The following is a 16503-nucleotide window of genomic DNA, read 5'->3' as shown; positions in this document are numbered from 1 at the left end:
AAGAGCACAAATTAAGAAATATGTCTTTTAGTGAAAAAAATGACGTATTTTCAAGGATCCTGAGTTTAAGGAAGTTAGGATTGAAATACTGCTCTCCCCTCTCTTTTCCTTCTCTCTCATATACCAATACCACAATGTTTTTATTGCAGTGTATATGTTTCATTACACTGACAAGAGAACACGTCCTTGCATATAACCCTTCTTTCCCTCTACCCCCTCCTCCCCAACCCCTACCTTCTTTCCTGTTGATCAATACATCCAAATGAATGCAACTGGTTTTATTTGATTATGCAATATTTTATGCATCTGGACACCCAGAATTTGAAAGATGGTGCATGTCACTTAAACAGTCATGTCAGTCTATAAATCGATTGGTGAGTTTTTTTTATAACACCTGTCATGGTAGTAATGAAGCACTGCATAAATGTACATTGAAATAAACACACCTTAATGACCCTCTTTCCAAGGGAGCACAGGCTGGCTGTGCACAGAGCATTACAAGCAATAACTTGCCAAAATAAGAAAGAGTGCTACAAACTAGTCCCACTTCTACAAAAATCCATCCGTCACTAATAATCATCTAGCACAGTCAATTTAAACAGATAACCATTGACTAAAAGTCTATCCCATACTCACCAACCATCTACTTCAACACAATAGCAATTCAGCAGCTGGAAACATCCATTTCCAATTGCTCCACCTGGACAGCGTTAAAAGTTGTATGTTCTGTTGCAAAGTGGAGGGAGGAAAGGAGGTGAGGTAATGAGAAGATGAAACCACGGCCAGTGGCTGCAAGGGTCACCATAACTGTACTGGTGGGGCGTTCATCCAAATAACCCCAAATTGCTTTTAAACAACAATTTTTTGATGAAATGATATTACAAATGGGGAAACTGAGACAGAGGGATGGCGTGCCGAGTCATTCGTCAAGTCAATGGGAGAGTTGGAGCTTACACCCAGCTCTCCTGACTCCCAGTCCCTTGATTTACCACTCCGCTAACTTCTCATAACTAAGGCCTAAGAAATTTACCCAACACTCCTTCCAGAACCACACATGCCTCTACTCCTCAGGTATCCATCACTTGGGCATGAATTCTGAGCCCCCCAGTTAATGTCCCTCTTACTACACACTCCAGTCAATTCCTGCCATCCCCAACACATCGGGTAATGCTGGGCAGTGGTTTAAGTAGATTGAAACAAGGGATGGAGCTTGCACTGAACTAGCCAAGGAGGAGAAGAAGTGCAGCTTACTCAAGCCAGGGAGAGCAGGTGGGATCCTTCTGCTTTAACACAGTAGGGGGAGCTCTGTTCCCCCCCAATTTCCCCTTACTTTAACCCCTGATACTGGGCCATCCTACCAACAAGACAATTTATACTTCCCTCCACACAGTAAATAAGTGTGGGCAGCTTCCCGCTCAATAAATCAATGTATGTTGCCCCTCCCATCCCCCCAGAAGGAGTCCTCCACTGAAGAGTCTCTCACACACAGCCTCTGCTACAGTAATGTGGTGCTGAGGTTTCCCTCCTGCTGGAAGGGACCTACAGACTAAGCCAGCCTGAAGACCAGTGGCAGCAGGCCCCTTTGTATGGGAGACCCAAATAAACACAAGCTCGCTGACAAGGCAGCTGTGTTGGGGGAGGCCACCCTGCCATCCCAGAAGAGAGCCTCATGTGTCGAGCCCTACATGCCATTCCAGTATGGCTTGTATGGCCTTCAATCCAACAGCGACAGACAGCTCCTTCCTCCCACCCATCAGCCTCAGAGATGACACTGGAGCAGTCGCTCTGCTGACTTAGGTCTGGTCACAGAATTTTAAGCATTTCGTTTAAAGGGTATGATTTTTTTAATGATATAGTTACACCAGTGTGGATGCAGCTATACCAGTATAATATTGCTGTGGGTGCAGTTAAACCAGGAGTATCAGTGCAGCTTATTCCCCTTCAGTCGCGTAGCTGGCGGGGAGCGAAGCAGCGGCTGCTCCCCCACCGAGCAGAAGTGGCGCCTTTCTAATTCTTTGGCGCCTTTTAAATTTTTACTCACCCGGCGGTGCTCCGCGTCTTCGGCGGCGGGTCAGGCGGCGCTCCGGGCCTTCCGCAGCACTTCGGTGTCGGGTCCTTCACTCGCTCCGGTCTTTGGCGTCATTGTGGTGGCGAGGGGAGGTGGGTGTCCTTCAGTGCTGCCAAAGACCGGAGCAAGTGAAGGACTCGACGCCGAAGTGCTGCCGAAGACCCGGAGTGCCGCCGGGTGAGTACAAGCCGGTGGCACCTTTTTTTAAATCTCCTCTCCCCCTGTTTTCTCCACCTGGCTACGCCACTGATCCCCTTCCCATATGGGAATAGCCAGACTGATACAAAGCACCTTTATACCATCTAACTGTGTCCAAACTAGGGACTGTCACTGTACTACTTTAACTACTTTGGTACAGTTAAAGTGAGACAACTTTTCTGCTAAAACAAGGCCTAAGGAAGACAGCACTGCATTGGTTTACAGTTGGTTTACATTTGGAAGATTTTCTTCCCAACCAATGCAGCGTGGCCAACTCCTGAGATTTTATGTGAGTCTCATGATGCTTGGTTTCAGAGTAGCAGCCGTGTTAGTCTGTATTCCCAAAAAGAAAAGGAGTACTTGTGGCACCTTAGAGACAAACAAATTTATTTGAGCATCAGCTTTCGTGAGCTACAGCTCACTTCATTGGATGCATTCAGTGGAAAATACAGTGGGGAGATTTATAAACATAGAGAACATGAAACAATGGGTGTTACCATACACACTGTAACAAGAGTGATCACTTAAGGTGAGCTATTACCAGCAGGAGAGCGGGGTGCGGTGGGGGGGGGGAACCTTTTGTAGTGATGATCAAGGTGGGCCATTTCTAGCAGTTGACAAGAATGTCTGAGGAACAGTGGGGGATGGAGCAGGGGAATAAACATGGGGAAATAGTTTTACTTTGTGGAATGACCCATCCACTCCCAGTCTCTATTCAAGCCTAAGTTAATTGTATCCAGTTTGCAAATTAATTCCAATTCAGCAGTCTCTCCTTGGAGTCTGTTTTTGAAGTTTTTTTGTTGAAGAATTGCCACTTTTAGGTCTGTAATCGAGTGACCAAAGAGATTGAAGTGTTCTCCAACTGGTTTTTGAATGTTATAATTCTTGACGTCTGATTTGTGTCCATTTATTCTTTTACGTAGAGACTGTCCAGTTTGACCAACGTACATGGCAGAGGGGCATTGCTGGCACATGATGGCATATATCACATTGGTAGATGTGCAGGTGAACGAGCCTCTGATAGTGTGGCTGATGTAATTAGGCCCTATAATGGTGTCCCCTGAATAGATATGTGGACACAGTTGGCAACAGGATTTGTTGCAAGGATAGGTTCCTGGGTTAGTGGTTTTGTTGTGTGGTGTGTGGTTGCTGGTAAGTATTTGCTTCAGGTTGGGGGGCTGTCTGTAAGCAAGGACTGGCCTATCTCCCAAGATCTGTGAGAGTGATGGGTCGTCCTTCAGGATAGGTTGTAGATTCTTGATGATGCGTTGGAGAGGTTTTAGTTGGGGGCTGAGGGTGATGGCTAGTGGCGTTCTGTTATTTTCTTTGTTTGGCCTGTCCTGTAGTAGGGGACTTCTGGGTACTCTTCTGGCTCTGTCAATCTGTTTCTTCACTTCAGCAGGTGGGTACTGTAGTTGTAAGAATGCTTGATAGAGATCTTGTAGGTGTTTGTCTCGGTCTGAGGGGTTGGAGCAAATGCGGTTGTATCGTAGAACTTGGCTGTAGACAATGGATCGTGTGGTGTGGTCTGGATGAAAGCTGGAGGCATGTAGGTAGGAATAGCGGTCAGTAGGTTTCTGGTATAGGGTGGTGTTTATGTGACCATCGCTTATTAGCACCATAGTGTCCAGGAAGTGGATCTCTTGTGTGGACTGGTCCAGGCTGAGGTTGATGATGGGATGGAAATTGTTGAAATCATGGTGGAATTCCTCAAGGGCTTCTTTTCCATGGGTGGTTTCTCAAAGCCCCAGCTTCCAGAGTCAAGTGATTACACAAGAATCTCTCCTTTCATTTTTAAAATGTGTACAACTCTGAAAGTGCAGAAAAAACATGACCAAAGTACAACCTAAAGGCTCAGAAGCTAGCAGGCAAAAAGAACAATCCACCCCTTCAAAAACATTGTTTTAATTATGATTTTGAGGCCTGACTCATGATTTTTGAACACTTGGGGTTGGAATACTGCATAAGGACTAGGTGTTTTTTTCCTTTGGTAAATGAACATGGAATTTGGTGGCACTCACTCAAGGAAATATTTCTGGGCCAGTGGATTTTTCAGGCCTTGTTTATAATCATCATAGTGTAACCAACCCGCTCTTGTCCACATGGCCTCGGCTTATAATGGCAGCAGTGAATAGAAATTGGATAGCATCAGTAGGTGTGGCAACCACAACACAACCCTGGAGGAAAGCAGTGTGGGCACTTCAACTGTTAGACCCACCTACTTCAAACCTGGCTGATGGCATTTGCCCTTCAAAAAGTTATCCAGTTGTCCTTCTCCTTGAGTGTTTTCTAAATATTCGGGCCTTAATTAAACATGTTTCCACTTGATGTCTTGCATTCCATCTTGGCTCGTCCTTGAGAGATCACAGTCTCAGTATTTATGACTTTACAATGCTTTTACCTTACAGACAACTGTAGTATCAAGTCACAGCTTTCACTGGGATGAACATTTTACAAGTAGGACTACAAAGTGATCTGAAATAGTGAAGAAACAGTTTAACAGATAACCATGACTTTGCTATTTGTGAAGATCATTTTTACTGAGTCTCCTTTAAATACAGAGCCTCTTGGTATCTCTAGAAAGAACGAGAGTCCTGATGTAGCACAGTCTTTTGGTACACTGGTTTGCTTTCACAACAGCAAAGAGATGGGGAAAAGTCCACAGTTCTGAAAGAGGTAAAGGAATATTCAATACTCAAAGAATATTCCTCTGAGAAACTAAAGCCTAGCACTTCAGCATAGGCTAGAAAGGAATTTCCAGAGATTACAGAAAAGCGAGGCAATCATTTACCAAGGCATCAGCAGCTCCTATTTCAGTGCAGGTGAAACTATGGTAGAAATAGGAGTAAAGAATGTTAATTTGAATCCAGACCATTCAATTAAATAACTTTTTATAGTGAAACCCACTGGCTTTTTTCATTCTTGGTTCCTTTGCCGTTTTGGTGACGTGAGTCTAAAGCATCAGATCCAAGGAACAGAGAAGCTAGGAACGCAAATACCCTCTTCCGCTACTAAACAAATCTCAAACATAAATCAGTAGATGAACCCATGAAAGAAAAAACCCATGGATTCCTGTAACTCCACTTCTCAAAAGCAAGGCTACCAAAGTGATATCTGAAGAAAAGTTACCAAAGTTCTGTGGTTTGCAGCACTACTGTGCCAGAGACCTGTGGTCAAGACCTGCAGATTACTCTAAATAATAAATGGCATCAGCTCTGAAGATGGTAAATTTATGGTTCCAGTAATCCCAAAACTACAGTATTAAAAAAAGGATTCCATTGTTCCACAAAGGACACAAATCACTTTATATATTGGAACTGGAAAGTAACTCATGGCAGAGATTCTGTCTTAGGTACGCATGCTTGAATTGAATTCAGTTCAGAGCACTCCTTTAAATGCCATTGTTTCCTTATGTAATTCACACAAATTACTATTGTGCATTTGCTGTGTTATCTGTTGGATGTAATCTGAATCTTGTAGAGCTACACTGCCTTGATATCCTGCTCCTCACTGTAAATAATTAAGACTTGCAATTTGCAAGGCTGGTGTGTACAGAGGGAGGAGGAAAGTGTGGGAAAGGAAGGAGAATTGTTTTAGTGCATCCTCCTGAATGTATTAAATTAGTCAGATAGAAACAAAATGTGATCATGGGCATCCATTTACACAATGTAAATTTAACACAGGTCTTGTGTACACAGTTCTTCAAACTGAAAACACTGACCTATTACTCTTGGGTTCAGAAAGTTTGGTTCAAATACAGAACATGTCATGTCCAAAGATAATTCTTTAAATGCCAAAGGTTTATTACATGTAGGCCAAACCAACTACTCTAAATATCAATGCAAATAATTATTACTGTGTACAATGATAAAATAGTACAATAAACCGTGTGAAACTAGCAGTGACTTACCAAACTGAAGATAAAAAATCCCAAGTTTAAGTATTTCTAGATAACCACGTGGCTATTGTTAGAGAGATGATATGGAGGAACCTGCCTGAGCGAAACCTTACTTATGGCCTCATTTACAGCAGAGATGAGCAACCCCAGGTCTTGTTAAGGTTAATGGGAGCTGCTGGGACTTATCACTTTTGGAGGGACCAATAGACCACCAGATTTGTTCCTCTTTAGCCTCTTCCCAGATTTTAGTGTTGGTTGGGAGATGGAAAAATTCAGCCCACGGGGAACAAAGTCACACCCTACCTGCTACAATGCAAACCATATTCCTTCTTAGCACTTTCACAGAGAGTGCTTTACCAAATGAATCAACCTCTGGACTGACATGGCTGTGACAATGGCTATACTGTATCTTTCCCCCTTGCAGCCTCTGGCAGTATCCTCTTCACAGGAGTCTCTCTCCTCCTTTTTAACCTACACACCCCAAACAATAAAATGGTTCTGCTAACATGTCCTCCTTTTTTATTTTTCAGCATTTCTTCCTGATGAGAACACTTCACAGAGAAGGAAGAGAATGGCCATCACAGTTATTCTCTTGTATTTGTTTGTTTTGGTTTGGTTTTTTTATAATTTACTAAATCACTTTAGTTAACTAATTCACTAGTGTCACTAAAACTAATAGTCTCTATGCCACAATGCCAAGAAGAGAAACTTGGAGTGAAAAGTTTTTTTGTTTTGACTGTTTACATTGATGGGGGGAGTAATGTCTCCTGTGACCAAGAAATTGCCTTGGGGCGTTAAACTGGAGTTAGAGCTGTTGGACTCTTGCATTTTACAGCTTCTTCCCTAACCCACCTCTTGACATATTTGAAATTCTCCACAGGAACACAGGTGTTAACAGTTTTAACTGCTCTGTCTAAGAATACCTTCCTCTGCATTTTTCCCACCACTCACAGTAGATCTAGACAACATGATAGTAAAAACATCAGTGGTTGGTCCATTTTGCTAGTACTGGAAGAGCTGCAACACAGTGGGAGATCTCTCTAAACTCCCCCATGTAGACAGGACCTAAGTGTTTACAGGACTGGGGCATTAAGTAGGGAAGCTAAGAAGATGGGGAAATCAAACTTGATAAAGATTTCCTTCATAAGCTCCCCTCCCTATTTTTAACAGAATTCTAGACTCCAAGTTAACTTGGAATTTTTTTACATGCATAATAATTAAAGATGTAGTTTAAGGTAAAATGAGTTCCATTGGCAGAAGCTGGTTGAATTCAGACTACAGGGCCCTAGTGGAAGTTTGCCTGAAACAAAGTTACAGTTATACCCACAGCTCAAGCTCTGCTGGAGATAGAGTTGGCTGACACATCCAAAAAATTGGACGCAGCCAGTTGGGAAGGGCGTGGGGCCAGAGCATCTGAGAGATGCATTGATTTGACAACACATCACCCAGGCAGCCTTCTCCAGTGGGCTCCTATGAATGAATCCCCAAGGGAGGGCTGTGTAGGCCAGGAGGTGAATCTACATCTTGGATGTAGCTACCTCTGTGAATGAACTTTTGCATATTCTGGGATGAATTAAGTTTCTAATATAGAGTTAAAATAGCATGTAGATGATGTGATGCTCCTATAGGGACAAGAGCGAAGCTTCACCAGAGGTATAAACCTCTGCTTCCCCGCAGCTCCCCACAACTCTTTGTAGGGTCTCAGAAAAGACATCTTTAAAACACTGGTGTTACTTTAGTACAGTGAAATAATGATGAAGAACCCATGCTCCCCTCACAAAGACACCTCTTTTCCTTACTCCTCCTCTGCTGATAGATGCTGAATGTCCCAGGCTCAGACAGCAGGTCGGCTATGACTGTGACGATGGCTAATGCTGTATCTTGTCCCCCGAGGGAGCTTGCTTTAATGGAATTTTTTCCCTCTACAGTGAGCTACCAAACTCTTTCAAATGACAGTGATTCAAAAATGTTGGAAGCAAAGTATTTTTTCTGAATTTCACTTAGGCACCAAACCATCCAGAGCACTAGCTGAAAGCAAAGCCCCAAGGTGCTGGGGAAGGGAGTTTTCTCCCGCTCTGCGCCTGTTGCCATTGGGCGAGACTGAGGTCAGCTCTACACTAGAAAATTTTTGCTGGTATAGAAATGTCTGTTAGGGATATGATTTTTGGGCAACATTTCTATACCAGCAAAAGCCTTAGTGTAGACGTGGTTACACTGGCATAAGAGTGCTCTCACTGGTCAGTAGCTTATTTTGCTCAGGGAACCAGTATAAGTATACCAGCAAAAGCACTTTTTTGCTGGTATAAGATGCATTGATGCTGGGAGGGTTTGCCAATATAGCAATACTGGCAAACCTTTTCTCGTGTAGACCTGGCCTGAGAAGGCCTGCAAATTGGAACATCAGTGTGCAAGATTGCAGAGGTGAAAGTGGTAACTTGTCTTGTTTGTGGTTAAGGTAAACCATGCAATCAACTGCATTGTCATTGGCTATGTCTTCATCGCAAAAAAGGTAAGGTGATTTTTACTATGGGATTTTTACTGCAGGATAACTAACGTACATTAGTGATCCCACTGTCAAATTCTAGTGAAGATGAGGCATTGTAGTTTTTACCTTGAAGTAAACCATGGGCGGGAGAATAGTATTGACCTCATCTAGCATGGTAAAAACTACCAAACCTTGTCTCCACTAGGATTTTACTGCAAGATCGCTAATGCACGTTAGTTATCCTGCAGTAAAAACATACCTTTCTTTGGTGGTGATGACATAACAGTCTCTGTTAGAGTGGCAGCAGAAAAGAAATTGGCAATACAATCTCTGCATTGAAACAAAGAAATTTGCTTCCATTTTTCTCCGGAGCTTATTGTCTCTTCCCTGTACTCACTCCCTTGGATGAGTTTTTGGTCTCTTTCCTACTTCTGGCTTTTTTGTAATATTCTTTTCTCCCATTGTGTGTCTTCTGTTCTCATTCCCTGCCCTTTAAAGGGGTGGAGAAGATTGTGTGCTTATTTTGTTTCTTTATGATATCAAAGAGACCTGGAAGGTGTGTTTAAAAAAAACCCCCACAGTGAGTGTCCATTCTTGTCTTTCACTTTAAGCCTGGCCTACACTTAAACATTTTTCAGACAAAACTATGTCAATTAAGGGTATGAAAAAAATCACACACCTACTCAGCATAACTCAGGAATCCTAACGTAGAAGCTGTTATGCAGACTAAGAAGTCCTTTCGCTGAGATAAGCTGCATCACCATTAGGAGGGCTTGCCAGCATAGCTATAACAGCAAACCCTTTCTAGTCTAGTATATAAAATCTCCCCACTATATTTCCCACTGAATGCATCCGATGAAGTGAGCTGTAGCTCACGAAAGCTTATGCTCTAATAAATTTGTTAGTCTCTAAGGTGCCACAAGTCCTCCTGTTCTTTTTGCGGATACAGGCTAACACGGCTGCTACTCTGAAACCTTTCTAGTCTAGACATGGTCCTACTCATGTGTTTCACTTCTCACATATAAAGAGTTTATTGGCCTCCCTGCCGAAGGATATTGATAAGGGAGCCTTTCATGAGAAGAAATAAATCCCATAGGCCAAAGGATAACACTGTGTATCCTAGAACAGGTAACAGGAACCTTTTAAAGGAATAGAACCCAATCTCATTAAGTTTGATATATGAGATAGCACACTCAGCTGTGTCACATCGTTCCCACCTGACTGTCCCCAGCCACTACCAATCCAAGGAAAAATGTGTGCAGCGTGGGAAACAGTGAAGGAGGCCAGACAAGTGCTGACACTGTCCCCATACCTGCCATCGTACCAACTTGGGCAGGAGGGAGAAGTATCCTTGATGCAGAAAAAAAGAAAAGGAAAGAAAATGGGAAAGTGGATCCTTCCCAGAAAACTGCAATACCACATGCAATTTTCTGCATTTTTGAAGAGTACCCCATTTCAGATAGAAAAACTGTAATCAATTATATATGTAAGCTTACTTGGTAATACTCTGAAAGTTCTTCACTAGAGTAACGTGTCAGTGGCACATTATGTTCTGCAAACAAATATGAATCACAATGGCCAGGTCCTAAATGCACTCACACACTTGCCCATTAGATGCACAAAATACATATAAAGCCAGTGTCACTACTGGTGGGGAAAATAAAACTGATGGTTACTTCCACATGCGAAGAGAGACTTAGCTTACTTGCACCTTCCATTCATTAACTTCCAATAATCCTCATCCTACAAAATCATGTCATTTGATTATATTTATATATAGATACAAAAGGATTTAATCCTCACCATACCTGCAGATCTCATCAGAAGAGTAACTATGGAGTCACTAGCACCACCTTAATAAAATCAAACGTATTGGTGCATATTTTAGAGCAATATTTTGGCATCAGATAGTTGATCAAGCAATTTAAAAAATATTTTATGGGACAGATTCTCTGCTGTGCTTTCTACTGGGTACAGGAGATGGGACTGTTAAGGATCCCCCTTGCTCTGCCCAGCCCCAGCCCCAAACTGGTTAGATTTCAGAGTAGCAGCCGTGTTAGTCTGTATTCGCAAAAAGAAAAGGAGGACTTGTGGCACCTTAGAGACTAACCAATTTATTTGAGCATAAGCTTTCATGAGCTACAGCTCACTTCATTGGATGCATTCAGTGGAAAATACAGTGGGGAGATTTATATACATAGAGAACATGAAACAATGGGTGTTACCATACACACTGTAACAAGAGTGATCACTTAAGGTGAGCTATTACCAGCAGGAGAGCGGGGTGCGGGGGAACCTTTTGTAGTGATAATCAAGGTGGGCCATTTCCAGCAGTTGACAAGAATGTCTGAGGAACAGTGGGGGTGGAGCAGGGGAATAAACATGGGGAAATAGTTTTACTTTGTGGAATGACCCATCCACTCCCAGTCTCTATTCAAGCCTAAGTTAATTGTATCCAGTTTGCAAATTAATTCCAATGCATCAGTCTCTCCTTGGAGTCTGTTTTTGAAGTTTTTTTGTTGAAGAATTGCCACTTTTAGGTCTGTAATCGAGTGACCAAAGAGATTGAAGTGTTCTCCAACTGGTTTTTGAATGTTATAATTCTTGATGTCTGATTTGTATCCATTTATTCTTTTACGTAGAGACTGTCCAGTTTGACCAACGTACATGGCAGAGGGGCACTGCTGGCACATGATGGCATATATCACATTGGTAGATGTGCAGGTGAACAAGCCTCTGATAGTGTGGCTGATGTGATTCGGCCCTATAATGGTGTCCCCTGAATAGATATGTGGACACAGTTGGCAACGGGCTTTGTTGCAAGGATAGGTTCCTGGGTTAGTGGTTCTGTTGTGTGGTTAGAGCAGCTCCTAGGGACCATCCGCCATCTAGGGATTGCTGGAGCACATTTTACTCCAGCCACTTCTACTCACCCCCAAAATGCCTCTCCCATCTTCTGCCATGGGCACTGCACCAGGGGCCACAGGGAGGGAGGTATAAGAGCCAGCTCCATGTCTGCTCAAGAATCCACCATTCGGCGGTATCCTTAGCCAGGATGCTGAGGTTAATCTCACTGCTACCTTGGCACTACAAAAGAAGCAGAGCAAGACAGAAAGTCTGCCGCTTGCATTTCGTCTTCTTCCTCTTTCTTTCTATGGCCTACCTACGGGAGTTCCCCCTTAGTCTTTTTCTTCCGCTCCCCTCCTTAAATCCTGCTCAACAACATTCATTTCCTTTTTACCTCCCTTTTTCCAGCATCCCGTTTAGTCAGCGCTGCAGCTGATCTGACTGAAACAAACTTCACCTTGAATGGTCTGTTAGAATATGGGCTAACTGCTTATGCTAAACAATCTGTTCCACACTGCGTTTAGCTGTCACACTCTTGAGTACCTTTTCCAGACCTGAAGGAGAGCTCTGTGTGGCTCCAGCGCTTGTCTCTCTCACCAGCAGAAATTGGGCCAATAAAAGATATTACCTCACCCACCTTGTCTCTCTGAAAAAAAAACTTACTCCTGTCTGCAGATCAGACACCCTGGCTCTGTCTGCACCAGTCAGCAGTGGTCACTTCTGCATTTCATTCATCTGATTGGTGGCTGGTGGGAGCAGCTAAGCCAGCTCAAGACGTGCTACTTGTGCTTTACAGTATGCAGTTATTGCTCAGTGCCCCTCCAGAGACCGCCTCAAGTGAAACACAGTTACAAAAACGAGCAGAGAGGAGAAGGGAAGTATCTGGGGTCACTGTCCACCACCAATGGTCACTGAATCTGTGTAGCAATGAAGAGAGCTCCAATCATTTAAAAACTGAGCCAGATGCAGTTCCTGAATTATTTGCCTCTGCCTTAAAATGATACTGGAAAAAATCCAAGGACACCAAAGACTTAGTGGACACCATTATGCAGCACCACACCATCTACTCAGGACTTCAGGGTGAAGGCTGAAATAGAACTCATCATGCTTCAAAAGTAAAGGAGAATCCCCACTAGCTGTTAGCTGTATAGTGCTTATGACACAGAGCTGTACAGCACTGATTCCATTCAGTAGAGAGCAGTGGTACACATACACAGAAGCCAGTTCATAACAACGCAAACCACAAACCCTAAAATACTTTACTAGGAGAGTACCCCGAAAAGGAGGCTCAAATTGGCAACAGGTGTATTTTTGTAATTTCTGAATTTATCTGCTGACAATAGCGCTACTCTTTTGCCTATACCTCTTTCTCCAATCACCGATTTTGTTTTTTCAGAGTCAAAAAGTATCCAAGGCTACTGAATAACAGTCACTGCGCAGTTTTTATGTCTCTTCAAATTGACATAACTTGTCAATGAAAGTCAACCAAATCAAAACTCTACATTTTACAGGTAATTTAGGTATCTTGTTCATCAAGAGATTACACTTTCAAAGTAAAAAGAAAAGGAGTACTTGTGGCACCTTAGAGACTAACCAATTTATTTGAGCATGAGCTTTCGTGAGCTAAAGCTCATGCTCAAATAAATTGGTTAGTCTCTAAGGTGCCACAAGTACCCCTTTTCTTTTTGCGAATACAGACTAACACGGCTGTTACTCTGAAAACTTTCAAAGTACATTTTCTTGATAGGTTTCATAACTTTATTCTCACAGAGATCTTAAGTTTACGTATACGTTTTCAGGAAGATGAAGCCCCAAACTTAAATTCTGTTTTAAAAAGTTATACTGAAACTGGCATTCATATCCTTCACTCATTTTTAAAATATTAATGGAAACAATTTTGTTTGGATTTAAATACTGTTTACAACCCAAACACTGCTGCATTGTGAGAATGTATCCCCAACCAAAAAGTGAAAGAGACTCGTCTGTTTACAATTTCCAATCTGAGCGACCTGCAAACTACATTGAAAGTGAACAATGAATTAAATTTGTAAACATCTTTAAATTTTAATAATCTAAAGTATTATTAATTATTACTATTAACAACACAAGTAAGGAAATTCATCTGTGAAATGTGATGGCCCTTCAGTCAGCCTATAGCACTTGCATTCGGTTTCTTTTTGGAGGTGAATCACCCATGTAAGATGTTTAACATTACAGCAAAATTAGAGATCCAGTTTGTGGTACATTGGCCTTCACAGATAATAGCATCAACCTATTAACATCAATTTCGGCTAACCCGTAAGCAAACAAAACCAAACAAAACAAACAAAAAACCACTTGAAAACAAACAAAAAAACCCCCACTAGCAAACAAACATAAAATTGCTTGGACCTTAGTAATAATAATATGGAAAGAGAAACTCTTGCACTTTTAGAAATGTCACATGGATCAGAAAACAATAGCTCTTGGTTAGTTAAAACATACAAATTGACCCATATTTCACACAGGCTAAACGGTTAAACTTTTGCATTCTCCTGCAGGTAACACCATACTGAATAACAAGAGCAGAGGATACTAATGCTCCAGATAAGTGGGTTGGCAGTATTTGTTTGAAGTTTCATTATATAACATTGCTGCCAGTTATAAGGGGTGGAAGGTATATCAGAAGCAAGTGCAGTCGTTTTATAGACAACCAAATTTGATTTCCTGTTCCGCACTTGGTTTAGTTTTATAACACTTTCCCCGGGACCAATGACAATAAGAGTGCGTTCATAAACCATCAGATACAAACGCTATGGTCCCAGCCAATGAGAATGCACTCGTGAGTCACCCACGGGTATAGCCAAAACCCCACTGCTGAACGCTGTGGATGGCACGCTTCAGAAACGAAGCTGGCAAAGAATCCAGTAAAACAGCCCCCCTGTGTATAGAAAAGGGAACAATGCAGGCGATAACGAGCCTCTTTTACTTAAAGTGGGGGAGATCAGCCAGGGCAGATCAGCTCTGGACTCACCGATTTTGGCCAGACTGGCCACAAGTATCCAGAGCGCAATGATGTAGGGCTCCTGCACATGCCCCCATTTGAACGCGACGATCTGAAAGGACTGAGGTCCGCTGACAGCTGTGTGGTCCCCCGAGCTCTTCTCCTGTGCCCGGGCTGCGGGAAGAGCCAGAAGCCCCTCGGCTAAGGGCACCTGTCTCATCTCCACGCTCATCCGCCCAGCCCCCCGAACTGCCCAGGCTGGGAGCGCCAGGCGCTCGGCAATGCCTGTGCCCCTCGGTCCCTGCCCCCGGCTCAGCGCGTGCAGGCGCCGCGATCCCCCTGCCCACGCGCGGGCAGCTGCTGCCTCCCCGCTGGGGGCCGGCAGGGGTCGGGACGGGCCAGGCGCCGCGCGCGGTGCACCCGGGCAGATGCTGCAGCTCGGGTCCCGCTGCCCGCCGGCGGCTGCCTTTATGGGGCTGTCCCCGAGCCGCCAGAGGCGGAGCTACGAGCCCGCGGAGGAGGCTGCTGCAGACAGCGGAGCCGGGCCGGAGGGAGCCGCGCTGCCGGGGATCTCTGCCGAGCCGGGACTCTGGGCAGCGCTGAGCACGTGGGGCCTGAGCCTGGGGGCTGGCGGCAGCTGCACGCCAGGGATGCGGGCACTGGGTCATGGGTGGGCTGGAGTGACTGGAACTTGGAGCCGGAGCAGCGGGGGCGGGCAAGAGACCAGGGAGCCCCCGCGCTCCGGGGACATAATCTTGTCCCCTGAAGAGCTTGGGGGGGGGGGGGGATCGTTCCCCAAAGGCCAGTCACAGCCCTCAGAGACCCCCTCCCGTACCCTCCCCCCACACACTGCCGGGGGGCGGCCCCTCTGGCTTCGCTCAGTGACACCCCGACTCCGCGGGGCTACAGCCTGGCTCATTAAAACCTGCAGCGTCCCAGAGCAGCCTTGCGCGGCTCTCCCCAGCACACACAGGCCGGACCGGGCTGTCGGCCTGGATCTGTCCAGGGCGCGGGGTTTTGTTTAACTCTCCTGGCTGCTTTCTTCCCTGTACTTTTTTTATGGTTACAAGGTGAAGCGCCCTTTGGGTCCCCCCCCGATAACCTTTGCTTGAGTGCCTCCCTCGGTTGCATTGCAGGGCCCGGACTGTGCGTACTGTGTTGGGCAGCCGGAGCCAGGATAACCATCACGCTGCTGGCAAAGGGATTGCAACCAAAGCAGCGTGTGTTCCGGGCAAACGGATCTCTGTGCACCACCTCCCCACGCTCCGGCCGCGCCGCCCAGCCGCTCCTGGCTTTCAGGTGCACTGTGAAGCAACTGAAATATTTGGATGCAACATGGGCAGGGCGCTAGCTTTATGGCATGGGGTGGAAAAATACTGCAAGTTCATTTCCTTAATGGGATGCACGTGCAGCAGGTCAAAACTAGCCTGATAAACAGCAGGGAGGAAATGCCCAGGAGATAAGACGTGAGATGATTCAAAAGGCTTAAAAAAAACCCAAGGTTCAACTGGGGCATTGAGGAGAATAAGGAAAAACCCAGCAAGATGCTCTGTAAATCAATGCATTGAGTATTTAAAATCATAAATGTGCAAGTACAAGTTGTGCTTTTTTAGTTCGCTGATAACTTAAGGGTGTCTCCTCTTTATGGTATAATAATCTCATTTTGAGCTACGGAACTTGGAGACCAAAGGCCACTAAGGTTGATTTAGCCTGTATTTCCTCAAACAGCAGGCACACTCAGATTAGCATTATGGCAGAAGTTGCTCTTCTACCTTTTTGCTGCCCAGGGCCTCACCCCAAACGAGAAATTTCATTTTGTATTAAATGTAGTCGTACAAATTTCTCCTCACCTCTCCATTAAATAGCTGCGTGAGGTAGCTATGCAGGATTCTCCACTGCTGGACCATTCTGAAGCTGCAAATGAGAGTACGACTGTGTCTACACTGCGCCCCTTACAGCGTCACAGCTGTGCCGCTACAGCAGTGCCGTTGTAAGGTACAACGTAGCTGCTCTTTGTCGGCAGG

The 16503-nt window shown here is 44.5% G+C and overlaps 1 protein-coding gene across 1 annotated transcript in view; it reads right to left on the bottom strand.

The window, feature by feature from the left end:
• Positions 1-14711, bottom strand: part of SLC9A3 (solute carrier family 9 member A3) — a 65619-nt gene extending 50908 nt beyond the window's left edge. The window contains exon 1 of the mRNA XM_077809197.1: positions 14510-14711. Coding sequence (XP_077665323.1) covers positions 14510-14711 — 202 coding nt within the window. The remainder of the gene's footprint in view (positions 1-14509) is intronic.
• Positions 14712-16503: the final 1792 nt, after the last annotated feature.

This window comes from Eretmochelys imbricata, chromosome 2 (assembly GCF_965152235.1).
Source record: "Eretmochelys imbricata isolate rEreImb1 chromosome 2, rEreImb1.hap1, whole genome shotgun sequence".
Lineage (NCBI taxonomy): Eukaryota > Metazoa > Chordata > Testudines > Cheloniidae > Eretmochelys > Eretmochelys imbricata.
The sequence above is the reverse complement of the archived record's forward strand: the minus strand, read 5'-3'. Positions and strand labels throughout refer to the sequence as shown.